At 52.2% G+C, this 22,494-nt stretch overlaps 1 protein-coding gene across 5 annotated transcripts in view; it reads right to left on the bottom strand.

Annotated features, from left to right (window-relative positions):
* The window catches only part of MYH14 (myosin heavy chain 14), a 102,520-nt gene extending 80,875 nt beyond the window's left edge, over positions 1 to 21,645 (bottom strand). For 2 of the 5 annotated variants that reach the window (XM_053210909.1, XM_027037024.2), the window contains exons 1-2: positions 21,488 to 21,645; positions 3,632 to 4,042 (exon numbers count right to left, since the gene is read on the bottom strand). In XM_053210909.1, the coding sequence (XP_053066884.1) occupies positions 3,632 to 4,042; positions 21,488 to 21,571 (495 nt within the window). In that variant the 5' untranslated portion in view covers positions 21,572 to 21,645. Of the gene's footprint in view, positions 1 to 3,631; positions 4,043 to 7,277; positions 7,433 to 8,378; positions 8,529 to 9,180; positions 9,245 to 21,487 lie in introns of those variants that run through there. The other 3 variants (XM_053210912.1, XM_053210911.1, XM_053210910.1) reach the window with 3 other exon arrangements.
* Between the last annotated feature and the right edge of the window lie 849 nt (positions 21,646 to 22,494).

The following is a 22,494-nucleotide window of genomic DNA, read 5'->3' as shown; positions in this document are numbered from 1 at the left end:
AGATAATGAATAAAAACCAGCTGGCCCAAGGCGGGGCCCACAAAAGGCACTCCCAGCGCAGGTCCGAGACTCTCATGTTACCCATCCCGCCTGGGAGCTCGCTCAGACTTCGGAAGCCGAGTCATCCCGGGTTTCCAGCTGCGTGTGGCTGGCACATCAGAGGGATTTGCCCTCTCTGAGCCTCAGTCCCCAGGCCTGGGAAATGGGGCTTTTAACCCTCACCACCTAGAACGATTCTTGTTTTTATTGTCTAATGGTTATTTATTTCTTTTGAGAGAGAGAGAGAGCGTGAGTGTGCATGTGCGCACGCCAGTGGGGGAGGGGCAGAGAGAAAGAGAGACAGACAGACACAGGCAAGCAGGCTCTGATGCAGGGCTCGAACTCACGAACCGTGAGATCGTGACCTGAGCCGAAACCAAGAGTCAGACGCTTAACCGACTGAGCCACCGGGGCGCCCCCACCACCTAGAAAGATTCGGAGTGAACCGCCTCGGTGCCTCAAGGAGCAGGGAGCACAGCGTGTGCTCCCCACACACGGGTTCCCTTCCCGCCCGAAGCATCCCAGCAAAGGGACTGAGACCCTCAGCGACTCAAAGCCAAATAACGTTATTAGTGGCCGAAACCGGGTTTCTGGCGCCCCGGACACCTCACTCTCCACCGGGTGACACCGCCTTCCCCATCACCGGTCAGCCGCTAAGCAAACATTTACAAAGCGGGGGCCCGAAGGCAGGACGGGTGCAGCCCGATGACACCTCTAGCATCTTCTGGCTGGCGCCCTGAGCAAGCGCCTGGAGCTTTCTGGGTCTCACTTTCTCATCACACGAGGACAGGAACAGCACTATCCACATACGGCTGCTGGGAACCATCCACAGGTTCACGTTGCACGAGTGGGGCACAGCAAGGGCCCGGGCGCCCTGCGCGGGCGCAATACGTTAGCTGCTAACTACTGCCGGGCCAACGGCCTCTCCTCTCCAAGATGTGGGAATAGTTGCTAATTCCTACCTTGCAGCCCTGGGCAAGGGGGCCGGGGGGCGGGTCAGCAAGATCACATCAGAAAGTTTAGAACAGGGAAAGCAGGCATTCAGTAAGTGCTAATGATTATTATTAAGGCCCAATTAGCTTCCTGTCTAGTCTTCCGGAATCTTCCATGTCACTTCCATTTGTGAGATCCAGAACAGAGTCTCTTTCCCAGGGCTTGCGAGAGCAAGGGAGGACTCAGCAGGGGCCAGTGCGGCCTGGAGAAGGTGCCAACGCCATCCAGGGTCAGACAGCCCTCCATTCAAAGCCCGTGCCCGTCACCACAAGTGGAGGGGCCTGAGCCGGCCACTGGCTCTCACAGCCTCGGTTCCCTCCTTCCTAAACGGGAGTCTGACTTCATAAAAATACTCTGATCTTGGGGCGCCTGGGTGGCTCGGTCGGTTAAGCATCCAACTTCAGCTCAGGTCATGATCTCACGGTCCGTGGGTTCGAGCCCCGCGTTGGGCTCTGTGCCGGCAGCTCAGAGCCTGGAGCCTGCTTCGGATTCTGTGTCTCCCTCTCTCTGACCCTCCCCCATTCATGCTCTGTCTCCCTCTGTCTCAAAAATAAATAAACATTAAAAAAAATTTAAAAAAAAACCAAATACCTCTGATCTTGTGCTTTGTGACCTTTAACAGGGTGGATATTGGGGCCTCTTTATTTATTTACAATATATAATATCTATACTAAATATATATTATAATATTATAGTATAATATTTATATATAAATATTAATGTTTATAATATTTTGATATATGTCACTCCTGATGTCAATGTCCTTTTATCACTCTCCTTGAAGTTTTGTTTTTGGGGGCATCTGGATGGCTCAGTCGGTTGAGTGTCCAACTTCAGATCAGGTCATGATCTCACGGTTCGTGGGTTTGAGCCCCAAGTCGGGCTCTGTGCTGACAGCTCAGAGCCTAGAACCTGCATCAGATTCTGGGTCTCCCTCTCTCTCTGCCCCTCCCCTGCTGGCGCTTTGTCTCTGTCCTTAAAAATAAATAAATGTAAAAAAAAAAAAATTAAAAAAAGTTTTGTTGTTGTTGTTTTTAATATAAAACCAGCACTGTCCCTTTCGAGGTGTTAGCTAGGAATTTAATGATTTTTCTTGGGGGGGAGGGCACCAAGGCGGTAAGACCACAGTCCTGTAAGCGGATGTTTGGAATACCACTCTGGGGCCAGCCGCCTGGGTTCAAATCCCGACCTGACTCCTTCCTATCTAGGTGACCCAGGGCCCAAGTCACTTGACATTCCTGAACATCAGGTGATAGCAACAGTCCCCCACCCAGGGGTGCGCTGATAACCCAGTCAGCACTTAGAACAGCACTTGGCACATGGTAAGTGCTCAGTAAATATTTGCTAGCCACCAGTATTATTATTTTTCGTTATTATTGTCGACATTCTTTGTCAATCTCTTTAATCCTGTTTGCTCTAATAACGCTCTGACCGCCCATTAGAACCGCCCTGGAAGCTTATTAAAGAGACCAACGGCCTTGTCACAGCCCCAGAAAGGCTGATTTACACGGGGGATGGGGCTCAGGTGCTATATTTTCAAAAAATTCCCCACGTGATTCTAAGGCAAAGACAGGCTTGAGAACCACTGCCCTACTCCTCCTATCTGTTGTGAAGACGAAATCATGGGAGGTAGGAAATGCTCCATAGTCAACCTCACTATCATCAACACCATTTGTATCTTTTTTTCTCAAGTTTATTTATTTATTCCTGAGAGAGAGAGAGAGAGAGAGAGAGAGAGAGACAGCGCAAGCAGGGGAGGGGCAGAGAGAGAGAGAATCCCAAGTAGGCTCTGTGCTGTTCGCACAGAGCCCCATGTGGGACGTGAACTCACGAACTGTGAGATCATGACCTGAGCTAAAACCGAGTCGGATGCTTAACCAACTGAGCCACCCAGACGCCCTCATGTTATCTTTATCTTAAGAGGCACCAGAGCAAAGGGATGGAGCCTGGAGCCAGACTACCCAGGTCTGCCATGTCTAACTGGGTGACCTTGGTCAAGGGACTTGACCTTTCTGTGCCTCAGTGTTTGTTTGTTTTTTCATCTGTAAAACGGGGACAACATGCTTTATAATTGTGAAAGTGTATGGAGACAATGTACGGAAGAGTGTCTAGTACATGCTTAACAAATGTCAGCTTTTACTGTTATTAAATCTCTCCGGGGCCTCAGTTTCCTTTTAGATAAAAGGGGCTTAATAATAGCCTCTCCTCTGTGCGAAGTGAGAGGGAGTGAATTAACACATGGAAGGCGGTTAGCGCAGAGCCTGACCTGCCGGTTTCCATACGCGGGGAGGGTTGTTATCCATTATTATTACAGACCCACATCCCTTTCTCAAAATCCTCTCGATGTGTTATATTTGCGAAATCGGAATTTTTTTTTACACTTGAGGAAAACAGTAAAGTGCGGGGCATGTACTGTATAATATTCCGGGCCACCCCCAATGGGGTCGGAGGCAGTTCCGCTGGCCCAGTAAACTGGAATTTGGCAACCGCGCGGGATGCGCACTAGAAATCGCCCAGCGTCGGTCCAGTCCAGTCGGGTGCTGACACCCAGCTCCTCCGCACCCCCCCAGCACCGCCCTCCCCGCAGGAGGCCACTCACGTAGATGAGGCCCGAGTAGTATCGCTCCCGGAGGTTGTGCAGCACCGAGGCCTCGTTGAGACACGTGAGCTCGGCCATGTCCTCCGCCTTGCTGAACTTGGGCGGGTTCATGCGCTGGATCTGGTCCCGCGGCAGGCGCAGCCGCCGCCCGCTCTCCGCCAGCTCCACCTCGGCCTCCTCCTCGCCCTCGTCCCGCAGCGCCGCCGCCTCGAACCCGTGCAGCTCCGAAGGCACCCACACCAGGCGCCGCGCCGTCCACTCCACCTGCGGCGAGGTGCCCGCGCCCCCGGGCCCGCCACCCACGCCCGGCCCACGGGGCGTGAACAGGTACGGCTGGGCGGCCTCTGGCACGGGGCTGGGCCTGGGGGCCGCCTTCCGCCCAGGCACGGACAAGGTCACCGCGGCCATGGTCTGCAGGGGAGAGAAGGGAGTGGAGTCAGGTGGGGCTCCATCCCCAGCCCGGGCCGCCCCCGCCCCCAGGCCGTCCCCACTGCCTTTCTTCGCCCGACCTCTTTTTACACATCTGCAAAATGGGCCCACAGATCTCCTTTACTAATTCCATTCATTCATTTAATAATTATCTAACAAGCCTGGCTGAGCCAGGCACCATTCAAAGCCTTAGCAAAGGATTCTGCCCACATTAATAACACCTCTACCTTCCAGCCCTGTGCTGTCTGTCCAGTATGGGAGCCACTGGGCTCGCCTCCTGGGCACTTAAAATGGAGAATCCAAACTGAGATAGGGTCCTAAGTATAAGACGCAGGGCGGATTTCCAAGACGTGGTACCACAAAATAATCGTTAGTATTTTTTATATTTGATGACTGTTATACTGCAATGATAATTATTTTGAATACACTCGGTTAAATAAATACATCATTAATGTCACTTGTTCCTTTTGAGGGTTTCCTCAAAAACTCAAAAGGCTTTTTTGTTTTTAGAGAAAAAGAGAGAGTGCGCAGGGGAGAGAAAGGGAGAGAGAATCTTAAGCAGGCTTCATGCCCAGCACAGAGCCTGATGCGGGGCTCGATCCCACAACCCTGGGATGATGACCTGAGCTGAAATCAAGAGTCAGACACTCAATCGACGGAGCCACCCAGGTGACCCCCAGTTGGTGTGGGTTTTTGTTTTTTTTTTTTCATTTTTAATGTGGCAACTAGAAAATACTAAATTACATATTTGGCCTGTATTGTATTTCTATTGGATAGGGCTGCTCTAATCCCAGGAGGCAGATAAAAAGATAAATAAGTAAATTATATAGTATGTTAAATGTGATAAGTGTCAAGGAGAAAAATAAAGCAGGAAACAGGAGATGTGAGGATTGAGGGGTGCTGCAGTTTTAATTGCCCAGGGAAGGCTTCTCTGACATGGTATTTGAATAAAGACCTGAGGGAGATGAAGGGATGAGCCATGGGAATGTCAAGAGGTAAAGCATTCCGGGCTGGGAGAAGAGCCAGTGCAAAGGCCCTGAGGCAGGAGTGTGCCTATGTGTCTATGGCATTGTAAGAAGCCAGTGTGGCTGGAGCCCAGTAAACAGGAGGGAGAAGGCAGTAGGGGAGGTAACAAGGGGGACCAAGAGGGCCAGACCGGGTCATGATGAGGACATCAACCTCTTAGGTGTAAGCCCTAGGAAAGTGTCAATCTGATTTCTGTCACGCAGGTTCCCCAACCACCTATGGTCTGCCCCACAACCGCAGAACAGACTCAGATCTCATGCTTTAGTAATCCGTGCCCTGCTTCCTGGCAAACCGGCTTCCTTTTCTTTAGGATGGGGAGAGAGGCCCCATTCACTCACTTCTCCAGTCACTCAACATTCCCTGAGGCTGTCTGGGGACCCAGAGATGCTTCCCATGGGGCCCTGCCTTAAGGAGCTTCTGCAGCCAGTGTGAGCCATGAGCCGATGAGCCGTGGTGGAGACCCTGGGTGAGCCAGAACGTGCTAGACCCCTCCCTGCCCTCAACGGGCACACAGGTCAGCGGTGAATAGACCACAGCAATTCCAGGGCGGTCTAAGCACCAGTCGGGAAAAACACCCTCCCTGTCCCTGAAGACGTCTGCCTCTTCTCTTCCACCACCTCAAACGCCCGCATCACTGCCCCGCCACCCCAGTCACCGGAATTCGGGAGCATTTGTCTCCCCATTTCAGTGTTTCTGCCTCTGCCCATCAGGCCCCCCACCTCCAACATTCCCCTGGAGAAGTCCCTCCAAATGGCCAATTCCTTTTTTTTTTTTTTTTTTTGAGAGAGAGAGGAAGATTGCAAGAGTGGGGAAGAGGGGCAGAGGGAGAGAGAGAATCTTAAAGCCATGCTCAGCACGGAGCTCAACACGGGACTCAATCCCACGACCCTGGGATCATGACCTGAGCCCAAATCAGGAGTCGGACGCTCCACCAACTGAGCCACCTGGGCGCCCCATCACCCGGACCCCCCCCCACACACACACACACTCCTCGGGCCTGATGCTCTCAGGCCTCACACCAAGAGTCCCCACAGTCAAGCAGCGGGGTTCTACCACACTCCACGCCACAGACCCCCCAATTGCCAAGGCTAATCCCGGGCCTCCGGTGAGGCCCTGATCCACCCAGAGCCAAGTCCCATCCCTGGGACTTTGCCCCTACCCTCACCCTACCCCACCCACCCACTGCTCCCTCCCATCTGCGACCTTTGACCAGGAAAGGTTTGGGAGTTTTTGTAATCCTCCAGTCCTAGGCCTCCCCTCCCTACAGCCAGGAGTCTGGGCCCCCAGTCCCTCCTCCCTGGGACCCATGAGCCCGGGGGCCCCTCACCTCACGGCAGCCAGGCTACAGGTGAGGATGATGGGACATCCAAATTCTGAGCCCCGACAGCAGCCCGGTGAGGAATGGCCGAGCCCCTCCGGCAGCCCCGCCCTCGTGAGCCGGCAGGAACACCTCTGCCGGGGCTCATTACTGTCACCAAGGCAGGTGCTTTCAGCTGCCCTGGGAGGGGCAAAGGCTGCTGGGCTGGAAAAGGAAAAGGAGCCAGGTATCCGCCCCTGGGGCAGGGGCTGGGCCCTTGGCATGCAGCCCTCTGACCTCAGCCTAGTGATAGTTTTGGAGTACCCTCATTGCCAGACCCGGATATCCGGGCCCCCAGCCCCCTCCTCCCCCAGACCCAGGGATCCGGGCCCCCAGCCCCCTCCTCCCCCAGACCCAGGGGTCCGGGCCCCCAGCCCCCTCCTCCCACAGACGCAGGAGTCTGGGCCCCAGCAGCTCCCCCCTCAGACCCAGGAATCCGAGCCCCCAGGCCCCTCCTCCCCCAGACCCAGGGGTCCGGGCCCCCAGCCCCCTCCTCCCCCAGACCCAGGGGTCCGGACTCCCAGCCCCCTCCTCCCACAGACCCAGGAGTCTGGGCCCCAGCAGCTCCCCCCTCAGACCCAGGAATCCGAGCCCCCAGGCCCCTCCTTCCTTAAGACTAGGAGTCCAGGTCCCCAGACTCAGTGTTCCTGGCCCCAGTGCCTTTCTCCCTCAAGATCTAGGAGTCCAGTTCCCAGTGCTGTCCTCACTCAGACCCGGGATTCCTGGCCCCCAACTCCCCTCCTCTGATCCAGGAATCCGAGCGCCCAACCCCCATTTCCCCGAGACCCAAGCGCCCTTGTGGCCGCCCCTTCAACCCCGGGTCCTCTGGGCTACCTGGGGCCGCCGGCCGGTGCGGGGCCGGTGCGGGAATCAGGAAGATGGGGAGGGGCACGGGAATCCCCAGGCCGCTTGAGCTCTCAGGTGCAACTACCTCCGCGGTCCAGCGCGGGGCGGGGCCACGTCGCGTCACCGGGAGGGAGCCCGGCTCTGATGTCACCCAGCACCTGCCCGGCTGGGAAGGGGGCGGGTCCTGGAGCTGCAGGGCCTTTCACGGGGGGGGAGGGGGGGGCGGCGGCGATGGGCGGGGGGAGGTGGGAGGGAAGAGGAGGCGGAGATGAGATTGTTGCCAGGTGGGCGGCGGCGGCCGCAGCAGCGGCACCATGCACCCCTCCTCCTCCTGGCCGGCAAAAGTCAAGGGCCGGTGGGGCGGAGAAGCCTCCGCGGTTCGAATCCAGCTCAAGCTACCTGGACCTCCGCTTTCCTCTCTGTGAATTGTGGCCAATGAAATAAGATGATGTGGGAGAAAATGCCCCCGGCCCAGTGTTTAATCAAGCAGTGCCTCACGACAACATTTAATCTTTCTGAGCCTCAGTTTCCCCAACCCCGGACAACACAATCCACAGAGAGGACTAAGTGACTAGGTGTATCGAAGAAGACCACGGTGTTACTCCAGCCTCCGGAGCTCCTTTCTTCTCGTGGGCGAAAGGAGGACTCAATAGTGGTAAGCGCATCTACTCTGCGCCGGTGTTTTTCTGCTCTCAGAACATCTCTCCGAGTTTTAATTCATAGAATGATCTCAAAAACCAATACGATAGGGGGGCGCCTGGGTGGCTCAGTCGGTTAAGCGTCTCACTTTGGCTCCGGTCATGCATGATCTCACGGTTTGTGAGTTCAAGCCCCGCGTTGGGCTCTGTGCTGACAGCTTGGAGCCTGGAACCTGCTTCGGATTCTGTGCCTCCCTTTCTCTCTGCCCCTCCCCCACTTGCACTGTCTCTCTCAAAATAAATAAATAACATTTTAAAAATTAAAAAAAAAATACAATAGGGACGCTCAGGATCCTCATTTGTCCAATGGGGAAATCGAGGCACGGAGAAGGGAAGTAACGCGAAGAAGGTCACACAGTCACACAGAGGGAGAGTTGGGACTCAAGCTCACCCGTTTTCTTTCTTTCTCAAGAGGGATTTGGAGAGAACGGGTAGTGGGTACTCTCAGAGATCAATGTCTTCCTCCTCGTTGGTGAAATCTCTTGAACCTGCTTCCCCACCTACGCCATAGGGACCACAGCCTTCCTTAGGGAACTACTATGAGATTAAAAAGTTTAAGGGGCCCGGCACACAGTTGGCCTCCAAAGTGTTATTCTTAACCCTTCTCCGTGCAATCACCGCCTCTGTCCAGCTTCAGTTTTCCCTCCCTGTAAAATGGGTACAATATAACCCATCTCGAGTTACTATAATTTTTTAGTTGTAAAAAATAAAAGCGTCCAAGTACATCATAAGTGCTCAAATATGTCTTTCCCTACCCCTCTGCCTCTGCCAGTCATGACCCCTGCCTCTGGTCCGCAGATTTTACACGTGAAAACAGAGACACTGTCATCTGGGGGCGGAGGAGTGAAGGCGATGACTCAGGTATTAGAGCGTCCAAGGTCCCTAAGCGAGCCTCAGTTTCCCCTCCTGCGGAATAGGCCTGGAGCCTCCAGCGAGGACCCAGACCCGGCCTTACACATAGTAGGAACTCGAGTTGGGAGCGGGGGGAGTGTAGACTCCCCGCCCCGCCCCCCCCGGCCCCCCCCCCCCCGCCACCGTCCCGCTGCGCGCCCAAGGTGAGTGGCCGCGTCACCGCCTCTCCCCCGCCGCCCGCACCGCCTTCGGGGCCCGTATCCGAAGCCCCTAGGCTCCAGCCTCCCCGGGCCCAGCCCCGCTCCGCCGCCTCCGGCGGGCAGCGGGCCCCGGGCACTCACCGGCTTCCAGGGCCGTCCGAGGCTTCGGCCTGGGGAGAAAGAGGGGCGGGCCCGCCAGGAAAGCCCCGCCCACGCGAGCGCAGCTGGGGCCAATCGGCGCCCGCTGCGACAAGCTACGGCCCCGCCCGTAGGGGACGCTCCCGCCAATCAAGAGGAGCGGCTGGCTGACCGGGCCAATCAGAAGTTGTCGGAGTGTGCCAGCCGTGGGAAAAGAAGGGCGCCGGAGTGCGGAGCCAGGCGGCGCGGTCGTGGGCAGGACCCCAGGCCTGACGGGCAGGGAAGGCGACCAATGGCGATCTGTGGGGGGCGGCTGGGGGCGGGAGGTCCAAGGGATACGGGTGAATGCGCCGCTTTGTACGCGCTGCATGAATGGGGGCCTTTGTGAGAGTTGGCGTAGGGGGGGTTGGCGGCTGGAGGCCGGAATGCCTGGGTCCCCCGGGAGCCGGCGGGCAGGAGACAGGAGAGAGAATTCACTGTTGTCGAATCCCCACCGCGTACCAGGCACTCTCCCAGGCTCTCACCCACCAGGGAGGTGTGGGCGATACCGTCAGGAATAATAATGATCATTTATTGAGTGTCTGATGTAAGCCAGAAGCTGTGCTAAGCGCTTTACCTGCATGATCTCATTTAATCCTTACAACTACTGCTTGGAATTAAGATCTTCATCTTCCAGATGAGGTAAACCCAAGCTTAGAAAGAGGGTGTTAATTGCCGAAAGTCGTGCAGCTGGCAAGTGGCAGAGCAAGGACTCTGATCCCGCCAAATCTGACTCCAGAACTTGTGTTCTTTTTTTTTTAATGTGTATTTATTTTGAGAGAGACAGAGAGTGAGAGAGAAAGAACGAGTGGGAGAGGGGCAAAGAGAGAGGGAGAGAGAGAATCCCAAGCAGGCTCCCGCTATCGGCGCAGACCCGGATGCCAGGCTCGAACTCAGGAACAATGAGATCGTGAGGTGAGCGGAAACCAAGAGAGGGAGCCACCCAGACGTCCCCAGCACTTGTGTTCTTAATTAATCACCATGCTACAGCCAAATGGTGGTTAATGCTTCCCAATTTACAGATGGGAAAACTGAGGCTCACCTTGGGCAGGTGAGTTCCCAAGGTCACAAAGCAAAGGCCCGGCGAACCCACAAGGTGGAGCCCGCGACTGAAGCCAGCCTGTTGCGGGAGAGCCCTGGACCATTGGTTTTTGAGCAGTGTCCCCATTTCACAGGTGTGCACTGAGATTCCAGGAGGAGTGAGCAGCTAGGGTGGCAGCAGGGGACTGCTCATGATCCAAGCACCAGTCAGCCTGGCTCCGCTGTTCAACAGCTGTGTGGGCTTGGCCCTGTTGCCGGCTTTTTTTTTTTTTTTTTTTTGAAGTTCCTGATTTCTGCATCTGTAAAATGGGATGATGTCTCCCTGCCTCTGCTCTTGCCCACCCCCCCCCCAATCACACACACGCACACACACACAGACTACTGCCAATGGGATCCTGTCGAGCTCTATTCAGACGGCACCCCTCCTCTGCTCAGAAACGTGTGCTTCGTGGCTCCACCTCAAAGTAAAAGCCGTTCTCACCGTGGCTCACAGGGTGATGTGTTCCCTGGGGCTCTGTCTGATCTCATCTCCCTTTCCTCTCCCTGTCACTCCTCTCCAGTGGCACTGGCCTCCTGGGTGTTCCTCAATTCTATACACACTCCTTATGCGTGGTCCTGCCTCAGGGCCTTTGCATTTGCCGTGTCTTCCATCAGGAACTCTTTTCCCCCATATTCTGCATGGCTGTCTGCCTCTCCTATTGCCAGCTCTCCTCCAATGTCATCTGCTCTGGAAAGCCTGTCCTGACCATTCTATATAAACTGATACCCCTCATCACTCTCTCCCCTGACCTTGCTTTGTTTTTCCTCGAAGCGCTGGAAGTATTTATGTGCTTATCTATTTATCATCTTGTCTCCTCACTAGAATATAGGTCCCGAGAGGGCAAGGATCTTTGTTTTGTTCAGTGCTGGATGGTCAGGGCCAGGCACACAGTAGGCACTCAGTGAGTTTCTGTTGAGTCAATAGTAACAAATCCTTGTATTATATGAATGATTAATGCATGCAAAGAGCTTACTGTGGACCAGACATCAGGGAAAGGCTGAATAAACAATGATTATTATGAGAGTTGTGATCTGTTGCCCTACAAACCCTTCTGATAGCATGCAGGACAGAAACAACGCAGCTAGAGAAAGTCTACCACAAGGGAAAGAAACCAGAGAAAGGGAAAGGTTGAGAGGTAAGAGATGGGGAACAAAGACACAGGAGAGAGATGGAGTTGGGTTGGGGGCAGAAACAGGTGCAAGCGTCTGTCTCCCACTGCATTTGCCCAGCAAGGCGAGCCCTCGTGGGCAAGAAGCTTTGACATTGCTGTGTTCACTGACTACTCTTTGCAGACAGAGAAACTGAATTCCAGGGAGGGAAGGACTTTTCCGAGGGCCCCGAACTGATAATACAGCTCACATGTCTAAGGCCTGATTGCGTGCTGGGAATGTGCCCACCATTATCTCAGTGCATCCTCATCCGGCTCCTGTGAGGTTGGCACTGTCATTACCCCACTGCACAGGCCAGCAACATGCCTAGGGTCCCCTGGCTGCTCCCGGTGGCAGATCTGGGCTTAGATTGCAGGAGATCAGACCCCTGAGTCTGTGCGGCTAACCAAGACAGAGCTGAGACCCCTGTTACTCCGACCGAAGTGTTCTCCATGAAAGCCTCCTGCAGTGAAGATAACGGGAGCTGGGGGCGCCCAGGCAGCTCAGGCGGTCAAGCATCCGACTTCGGTTCAGGTTGTGATCTCACAGTTTGTGAGTTCAAGCCCCGCATGGGACTCAGCACTGGCAGTGTGGGGCCTGCTTGAGAATCTCACTCTCTCTTCTCTCCCTGCCTCTCCCCCACTCATGCTTGTTCTCCCTCTCTCAAAATAAATGGATAAACTTAAAAATATATATATAACACGAGCTGCTATTTACTGAGTGCCAACTGTGTGCCAGACATTGCGCCCTTTGTGTGTATTAACTCATTGGATTCTCGCAACAATTCTGTGAAATGGATACTTTTATTATCCTCATTGGACTGATAGAAAACTAAGGCTAAAGCCCATGAAATCCCATGTCCTTGAGGGCACCAGGGAAGAGTGTGTGAACTAGGACACAACAGAAACTCAAACAGGAAAGAAGGCTCTGGCACGCCCCCGTTCTAGCCACACTCTGCCTGGTAACTGGTGATGTCATCAGTGCCGGCTAGGGTTAAATCTACTTGGCAACTGGTGATGTCATCATTCCCACCGAGGGGGAAGCAGGAGACGTCATTGCTTCTGCTCAATCTATGGGGTAACTGATGATATCGAGGACGGGTGATATTGAGCTTCCTTTTGCTGAGGATGGTCTATGAGACGGATGACTGTGCTCAGCACTTTAATCGTTGGGGTTAGATATTTAGCACTTACTGTTTGCCAGGCACGGTGCTACCCCCTTTATAAGTCTTGAACTCCAAGGGGTAGGTACTAGTGTCACGCCCATTTTACAGATGAGGACACTGAGAGAAAGCTGCCCGAGTTTGCACAGCTAGAAAGCATCAGAGCCCAGATTTGAACCCAGGCAGTCTGGCTCCAAAGCAGGGAATGTGGATCACTACATGAAACCACGAGAGAGTGACTGAGACCCGGGAAACCAGTTCAAAGCCCTCCATCTGTCCTCTATCCCAAGTCGGCTACCGAAGGTCCTCAGGATAAAGCCCCAAACTCATTCTCTTGGCGGTCAAGGCATCTCCACCATCCACCCGTCTCTTCACCCCAGGCACGGGAATCGTCCCCATTAAGTTGTGAGCCCAAAGCTGTCAGGGGCCAGGTCTGACTCCTCTGTGGGTGCAGCATAAGCTGTAATAAAGAGGGAACTCAGAAAATCGGGGTGGATTGATTATCGGGATGGATGTATCAGGGAGAAAGGAGATGGGAATGGGGGAGCATTCTGAGCCCCCAGAGGCAGAGAGGGATTCCCTCGAGCTAGCGCAGACCTCATTATTCTTAACTCCTCATGACCTTGTTATGCAGAATCTGAGGCACGGGCAGCACAGGTGTGGGATCAAAGCCATCGGGGAGCCAAGTTCATATACAAGAATAAAATGTTGGAGCTGAGAGGAGAGGACACAGGAGAACCAGGCAGGGGCTGCTCTGTGGAAGAGATTCTGGGAGGATTCTTTTTTTTTTTTAGATTTTGTGTTTAAATCTCTACAGCCAACGTGGGGATCGAACTCACAACCCCGAGATCAAGAGTCACATGCTCTACCGACTGAGCCAGAAAAAAAAGTTAGGGGAGCAGCTCCCATGCCTGGCGGGGCTGAAGGCGTCCCAAGTCTTAACAGAGACAAAGACGGGGACAAAGAGCATGTTAAATTTCACTGCGGGTCCCGACTGTGATCCTCCCTGCGCGTTGTCTCTCTGTGGTAAAGAGCTGAATGATTCTAGTATTTTATTTTTGGTTGCCAGGCTGTTCTCTTCTCGCATGTGACTCAGGGCTGGAACTGGCTCCGAGACAAGAGCAAGCTGGCAGCCAGATAAGTGAAGGGTTCAGTTCCGTGACAGCAAATATTTATTGAGTGCCTACTACGTGTTGGGCCTGTTCTGAACAAGGGGTCAGCAAACATCTTCTGTACAGGGCCAGGCAGTAAATACTTTCAGCTCCCAGGGCCACATGGCCTCTGCTGTACAAACTCTGCTTGCCCTTGGAGCAGGTAAACAGCCATGGCTTATATGTAAATTATACGTGTGGCTGTGTTTCCCTAAAACTTTGTTTCCGTAGACAGGAGGTGGGAGGGTTTGACCTGTGGGCCATAGTCTGCAGACCCCTGTTCTGGAAGCTGAAGGGGTGGAGGTTACAGAGACATAATCCCAGCCCTCACAGAACTCAGATATTCATCTACTCCTACACGCAGGTGGAGGGAAACTGCTTCCTCTGCTCGGAGTCCACCCCCGGCACCAGTCTCACTCAGTTAAAGCAAAGTCTTCATGGGGTCCCACAGGCCCCTACACCCTCTGGCCCGCTTTGTCCCCTCTCTGACCTCATTTCCTGGCGTCTCCCCACTTCTCTGCTCTAGCCGTGCTGGCCTCCTTGACGCTTCTCAAATATACCAGACTCAGCCGTGCCCCAGGACCTTTGCACATGCCATTCTCGCTACTGTAATGCTCTTCCCCTAGATAACCCTTTGATTGCCTCATCTTTTTCTAGTCTCTGTTCAGATATCACCTTTTCCATAAGGGCTTTTCTGAGCGCCTTGTCTCCTGGACTCCTGATGCCCCTCACCTGCTCACCTTTTGTTTTTGTTTTTGTTTTTGTTTTTTGAACCACAGCACTCAGCATCCTCCAACGTGCCAGTGATTTACTTATTACATTCATCATTGTCTGATGCCCCCAACTGGAATGGCAGCTCCGTGCTGGTGGGAATTTTTGTCTGTCTTATCCCCTGCTGTGTTCCCAGTGCTTATAAAAGAGCCTGGCACACAGTAGATACTCAACAAATTCTCGCTGAAGAAATGAATATGCCCTGGTGATAGACTGAACAAGTGAACACATAATTATAGAGCACATTGGCAAATCGGGGTAAGTGCCGTGAAGAAAAAGACAAAGAGGAACCTGGGCAGCTCAGTCAGTTAAGCAATGGACTTGATTTCAGCTCAGGTCATGATCTCATGGTTTGTGAGATCGAGCCCCGCATCAGGCGCTGTGCTGACAGCGTGGAGCCTGCTTTGGATTCTCTCTTTCCTCTCTCTCTGCCCTTCCCCTGCTCATGCTGTCTCTCTCTCTCTCTCTCTCTCTCTCTCTCTCAACCTCTCTCAAACTCTCTCTCGAAATTAATTAATTAATTAAGAAAAAAAAAGAATTGCATCTTTTAAAAAAAAGAAAAAGAGGGGCACCTATGTGGCTCAGTTGGTTACGTGTCCGACTTCAGCTCAGGTCATGATCTCACGGTTCGTGGGTTTGAGCCCCACATCGGGCCCTGTGCTGACAGCTTGGAGCCTGGAGCCCACTTCGGATTCTGTGTCTCTCCCTCTCTCTGCCCCTCTCCCGCTCATGCTCTGTCTCTCAAAAATAAATAAAAATGTTAAAAAAATTTGTAAATTTTATGAAAAAAAGAAAAAGTAAAGGACGGAAGAGAGGGCAGAGAGTTCTAAAATCCCTTTGTTATTTTAGAAAGGGATCAGGGAAATCCTCTTGAGGAGGGGACATGTGGAGTAGAAGGATGATATGACAGTACTATGAGTAAATTAATGAATGGATGGATGTGGAACTGATGGAATAAATAAGTAACTGAAGGAGTGGATAAATAAATGGCTGGTGAGGAAACGGATGACTGAATGGAGGGATAAGTGAATGAATGGAGTGTATATATACTAAATAAATATATAAGTGGGCACATGGACAGAAGAATCAATTAATGCATAAACAGATCAAAAGATGAATGAATGGACAGATGGACAAATGAATGGATGGATAAATGGTCTTTCGTGCCCCCGTACCTTTGCACGTGCTGTACCTTCTGTTTGTTATACCCTCTCTCCATCTCTCCACCCCAAGAACTCCAGGCCAACTTCCCAAGTTCCAATCTGTGCTGGGTGTATAAAAGGCTCCCTGGTCTCCCTCCACCCCCATCCTATGTCCGGCCACCATGTCCTTACCCTCATACTGATGCTCTGATTGCACTAGATTGGAACAATCTGTCAGCTGATTCCTTTAGAGGACAAGTCTTGGGTCTGACTAACATCCCTGATACCGGTAGCTTCACAAAGGTCAGGGTCAGACTCATTGGGTCCCTGGGATCCCCCAACACTGGACCTGGAACACAGGATGCTTCAGCAGAAGGTTGTTGACTAAGAAGATGAATGGATGGATGACTTTTAGCACTTGGTGAGCTCCTACTCATACTTCAAAACCCAGCTCAGAAGTTCCCTCCTCTGAGAAGACTTCTCTGACTCCTCCTGGCTGGCCAGATAATAACTGTTAATATTTCTTATGATACCCATTGTATCCTAGGCATCCCAAGTTCCCTCTTGTACATATATGTTGTATCATTTAACTCCCAACGAGCATCTAGAGTCAGATTCTATTGCTTACAAATGAGAGAAACTTCTCTAATGAGTAGAATACAGCCAAAGTGATGGGATATCACTTTCACGATGAGGTTATAAAAAGACGGGGACTTCTGTCTCGCTGGCTGACTCTCGTGGTGGTCTTGATAAAGCAAGCTGCCACATTTAAGGTCATGTGGCAAAGGAAGTGAAGTCGGCCTCTAGCCAACAGCCTGCAAGAAACTGAATCCTGTGGACAAGCATGAGAGTGAGCTCAGACGCTGACCCTTTCCAGCTGAGCCACAAGATGAGACCACATTCCCAGGAACACTTCAATTATGGCTTTGCGGGAGTCCTGAAGGAGAGGGTCACCACAGCTATTTTTAAAACATTATTTTCGTTTCGAAGTAAAGCCACTTTTTTTTCCTTTCCTTTTAAGTAGGCTGCACACCTAGCATGGAGCCCAACGTGGGGAGTGAACTCACGACCCCAAGATCAAGACCTGAGCTGAGATCAAGAGTCAGATGCTTGGGGTGCCTGGGTGGCTCAGTCGGTTGAGCGTCCCTCTCTTGATTTAAGCTCTGGTCATGATCTCACGGTTCGTGACTTTGAGCCCCACATCCAGCTCTGTGCTGACAGTGCAGAGCCTGCTTGGGATTCTCTCTCCCCCTCTCTCTCTCTGCCCCTCTCCTGCTCATGCTCTCTTTCTGTCTCTCAAAATAAAGAAATAAACTTAAAAAAAAAAATTGTTGGTGTTTCCTGCCTTCCAGAAACTATAAGATCATAAATGTGTGTGGTTTTAAGTCATCAAGTTTTCTCTGTTTGGGGGTGACCTGTTATGCACCCATGGAGAACCAGTACAGGGTCGGCAGTTTGGCACAGAGAGGTGAAGAAACTCGCCCCTGATCACCCAGCTAGAAAGGGGCAGAGCTGGGATTTGAACTCAGGCAGTCTGACTCAAAAGTTCACGCACTTGACCACATGGCTCCGATGCCTTTTAAGCTCATCACACTCGCGGGAATATTCTAGGCACCTCCAACCTTTCCGAACGTCCACAGCACCCTTCTGCGGCCCCCCTTATCTGCCTAGAACTCATGTATTCACTGGCAAATCAGAGACACCCCTTCCAGGATCTCGGGCTCCCACGCTGGGGCCCCCCTAGCTCTGCCCTCCTCTTTCGTACTCTGACGCCCGTGAGTCATGCCTGTCTGGGGCTGGCACTGCCTCGCCCACGAGGCTGGGGGCTCCGGAGGGCCAGGACTGGGTCCTGATTTGCCTCTTGTCCCTGTACTCCCCGACATGGGGCCAGGCGTTCTCGCGTCTGCTGGAAATCGCGGCTTATTTATGATCAGTTTGGTCCTTTACCGAGTATTTATCCTCTTTGGAAGAGGCTGCTAATTATAGCTGTCCTTTATGGGGAGCTTTTATGCGCTGGCTCTGGTTTAAATATTTTATACACATGAGCTCACGCGGATCACACGTCAGCCCTACGAGGCAGACTCCGTCGATGGCCCCATTTCACGGATGAAGAAATCATGGCTGGGAGAATTTAAGGGGTCCCTCCAGGCCACGCAGCTGGGGAACGGGGAGCCTCTCACCTACCCCTATTCTGTTCCTGAGTAGACCCACCCCCAGGGGAGCCCATCGTGGTTACTTTGGGGTCGACGGTCTCCAGTCTTCACCGGGGCAGCTCGCTCAGAAGGCGGGTTCCCGGGCCCCACCCCAGAGGTCCCAGCTGAGTGGACCCGGGTGGGGCCTGGGAATCTGCATTTTTACGAGTTCCCAGGTGATCTCGAGGCAGGTGGTTCTAGATCACACAGCACAGCACTTGGCTTCATCCTTGATTCCTCTTTTTCCTTACCTCCTACATCCGGGCCACCCGCAAACACTGCCAGCTTGACCTTCTAATAAGATTCCAGAATCCGACCCCTTGCTGCCACCACTCTGCTCTAATTAACCCACCATCGTCTCCTGCCTGGACTACTGGGGTCACCTCCTCTCTGGTCTCCCTGCTTCAGCTCCTTGCCTCCGTCAGCCTGTTCCTCCACGTCAGCTCATGTCCCTTCTCTCCTCAGAGCCCTCGCGTGGTTCCCATTTCATTCTGAATAAAAAGGAAGTTCTTACCATTACCGCAAGTCCCAGCAGGGTATGCTCCCCCCCCTCCCGCATACGTCCCCTCCTTGACCTCACCTTTCACCCTCCACCCCTCACTCACTCTGCTCCATCCATACCTTCTGGCTGTTCCTTGAACACACCTGGCATGCTCCTACCTCAGGACCTTTGCACGAGCTACCTCCCTCCCAGAATCCCCATGGTCTGCTCCCTCTATTCATTCAAGGATTTGCTTAAATGTCACCTTGGCAATGAGGGCTTCTCTGACTATTCCGTTTAATATCATACCAGCCCCCGGGTGACCCCGATCTCCTTCACCTGCTCTCCTGTTTTTGTTTCCCACAGCACTTTTGACCTTCCAACATATTATATCATTTACTAATTTGTTGTGTTTGTTATTCATTCTCTGTCTCTGACTGCAGAACATCAGCCTTTCGAGGGCGGGGACTCTGCTTCGTTTACTGCTCTGTCCCCATCTCCCAACCCTTGCTTGCAGTGAGTGCTCTGGAAGTATCTGTTGCATGATTGAAATAAACGCTTTAAGAAACTCTGCTTGAGAGGCCCCTGGCTGGCTCCGTCAGAAGAGCATACAACTATTGATCTCAGAGTCCTGAGTTCAAGCCCCACGTTGGGTGTAGAGATTACTAAAAAGAAATAAATAAACTTAAAAAAAAATTCTGCTCGAGCTGGTAAGATGATGGGGAACTTTTGCTTCCTGGTTACTTTTTCACACTTTCAATAATCATTACCTTATAACCAGGAAGGGAGAAAAGGCTACCAAAAGCTATTTTTCAAACACTATTTTCTTTTCGGATTAAAACGATTTTAATTATGCAAGGTGGAAAAAATTCGAATATGAGGGTAATACTTCCCTTGACCATCACCTTCCTTCTCACTTCCCCTTCCAGATGGACCCCTCACAGTTTTGTGGTGTGTCCTTTTCCAAAAACGTGCACTATTTATTGACGTCAGGGATCCACTGCCTGTGTTTGTAAATAAAGCTTTATTGGCACACAGCCTGGCTCCTTGGTTTATGCATCATCGATGGTGCTTTCACACTATCAGGGCAGAGCTGAGGACTTAGGATAGACATTGTATGATGCTCAAAGCTGTAAATATTTACTATTTGAGACTGTACAGAAAAAGTTTGTCAACCTCTGATTTATTTATTTTTAAACAATTTTAAAGTTTATTTATTTGAGAGAGACAGAGACCCCGTGAGTGGGGGGAGAGGCAGAGAGAGAGAGAGAATCCCAAGCAATCTCTGCACTCATAGCGCAGAGCCTGATGCAAGGCTCGAACTCACAAAACCATGACGTTATGACCTGAGCCGAAGCCAAGAGTCAGACGCTTAACTGACTGAGCCACCCAGGCGTCCCAGCCAACCTCTGATTTAGATGAGAAATAGACAGATGATAGATAGATAGATAGATAGATAGATAAAGTAACTGAAAAATATTTCCTACGATTTCTTGTGTTTAGGAAATAGGATAACACTTGATATATTGAACTTACTTTTCTTACTTAGCAATAGGTCCCGGAGAACTTTCTGGACCCCCTACATTTAAAGTCACTTTAATCTTTTTCACACCTGCATAGCATTCCAACATCAATCTGTAGAACCTTTGACCCTTTCCCTATGGATGGGGCTTTCAGTGGTTTTCCACTTTTCACCCTTGCAAATGACAATCAGCGAACATCGAACATTGTTCTTCCTACTTCCTCATGCACAACACGGATAGGTATTGCTGAGTCAGAGTGTTAAGCGGTTAAAATGGTAATAAATGTTGCCAAACTGCCACCCACAACACAGCCGGTTTCCTTTTTAGGAAAGAAATGGAAAAAGAAACCAATCCAAGTCAAGTATTTATTACATGGCTATTCTGCGAAAGGTTCCACCCCTTGGTGGGGGGAGGGGTGTCACCATCCCAACGCAGTGGACTTTCTCAGCTCTTCCAGCTGGCTGTTCCCTTCTCCACCCTTGTCTGCCTGCTAAAATGCTGTGAGGGCCTCGAGATCCACCCTCGATGATCAGGAGGAATTTTGTGACCTTAACTGTGCACTTACACTCCGTCCCAGCAATCACATTTCCAAGCACCCACAGGAAGGCATGCCCAGGGGACATACGAGGACATGTCCAAAGATGCCCGGGGCAGCCTCGCGGCGTGTGTGGGGACAGAGAGACAATCGTGGTGACAATCCCTGTTACTTGGGGAGTGAACGTGTAGAAGTAAAAGGGAGTGGATTCCCCACCCCTCCCCCTCCCCAGGGTATTCTAGAAGCAATAAATCGGACTTTAGGGAAGATCCTAAAAACATAAGGTTGAGCAGAAAAAGTAAGAAACAAAACTGGCTTCTACAGCACCATTTAAAAGACAAAATGTATCTTTTGTATCACTTTAGAAGATAGAGTTACACAGATTGTCTGGTCCACAAGCCTTGGCACAAACCCCGGAGGAGGCATGAACTTAAAGGTGTTGGGTTTGTGCAGGAGTGGAGCTGGGGGATCAAGGGGGAAAAAATTAGAAGGACAAAATGGGAATATGGATAAAGGAGAACGAGACAAGCACTGAAAATATACGTCACAACTCTATGTGCCCAGCTCTGGCCCCTCCATCTCAGGGGGGTCACCCCTTCTCAGAAGCCCCCCAGCCTTCCCCAGCCAGAAACAGGCGGTTCCCTCCTGTGACTTCTGCCGCAACCAGTAAAGCACCAATTTCCCCCAGACTGAGATGCTGTCCGTGACTGCCTCCCCCACCACAGTGGGGGAAGTTTGAGGGCAGGAAACCAAGTCCTGCCTCAATTTTCCTAATCCACAAGAAGGTGGATTGTGATAATGACCGTGATAAAAGAGTATCCACCATACAGAGTTGTTGGAGGGTTAAATCGATTCCTGCCCTGTGCTTAATACGGTGATTCTGGCACGTTGCAAACACTCAATAAACGCTGCCAGCTATTATTAGCAATCTTAACATCATTATTATTACTGAGATTGGCTTGCGGACATTGGGAAAGGCCTCCCCCCCATGCCTCCTTTTCCAGGAAGCCTTCCGTGATTTCTCATAAAGAGCTCTGCCCACACCTGTGGCCCCAATTCCCCAGGTGTGGGCATTGACTGCTCACCTGCTGGTCTCCGCCGCTGGCCCGGGAGCTCCTCAAGGCCAGGGACCTGGGTTGGCTCCCCTTGAGTTCCTCAGAGCCCAGCATAGCAGCCAGTGTCCCTCAGGCCTCTGGAACCGTCTGCCCACCTGAATGGAACGCAGGCTAGGAGGGCAGATAAGGCAAGTGTATAATTAACGAATATATGGCAGGCTGTATATGTGAATAGCCTGGTGACAGGGTAGAAACCATAAACGCGGAGAGTCCCAGTCTGGTTTCAACCCACCTCCTGCCTCCTCCCCAACCACTCCTCTCCATGTTGCCTGCATTCCGGCCTCCTGGTTGGCACACCTGCCCCAGGACCCACCTCTGAGCCTCCGCCTGAGCCCGGGCGGGGCCCTCACCTTGGGATGTCCTTCCTGCCCCTTCTTCCGTGTGCGCTGTGACAGGTGATGCTGATGTGCCCACACAACGCTCGCGCCTTAAGCCTCGCGAGCCTGACTCCCCCTACCTGCCTTCCTGTCCCTTCCCGTTCTTACCTCTGCCATCTAATAAAACGCACAAGCTCTTCCTCAGGATAGTTGGGGGTTTTTTGGTGAAGCCAGGGATCTTGAGGTATAATCTATATGCACACGTATAATTATATCATAGACACATATATCATTTTTCTACACCAGGCAAATTCCACCCTTTCTAGTGCATGGCTCTGTGGGTTCTGACAGAAGCAGACAGACAATTCAGATACAGGACAGATCCATCACCCTCGAAATTCTCTCAAGACCTCTGTCCAGTTGCTGAGGTCGGCGGGTGTCACGGCACTCACTATGGTAATACGTTCGTGTCTTGCTCATTAGAAACAAAACCGGGGGCGCCTGGGTGGCTCAGTCGGTCAAATGTCCGACCTTGGCTCAGGTCGTGATCTCGCGGTTCACGAGTTCGAGCCCCGCGTCAGGCTCTGTGCTGACAGCTCAGAGCCTGGAGCCTGCTTCGGATTCTGTGTCTCCCTCTCTCTCTGCCCCTCACCTCCTCTT

The sequence above is a fragment of the Acinonyx jubatus genome, chromosome E2 (assembly GCF_027475565.1).
Source record: "Acinonyx jubatus isolate Ajub_Pintada_27869175 chromosome E2, VMU_Ajub_asm_v1.0, whole genome shotgun sequence".
NCBI lineage: Eukaryota > Metazoa > Chordata > Mammalia > Carnivora > Felidae > Acinonyx > Acinonyx jubatus.
Note: the sequence above shows the minus strand (reverse complement) of the source record. Positions and strands in the feature narration are given on the sequence as shown.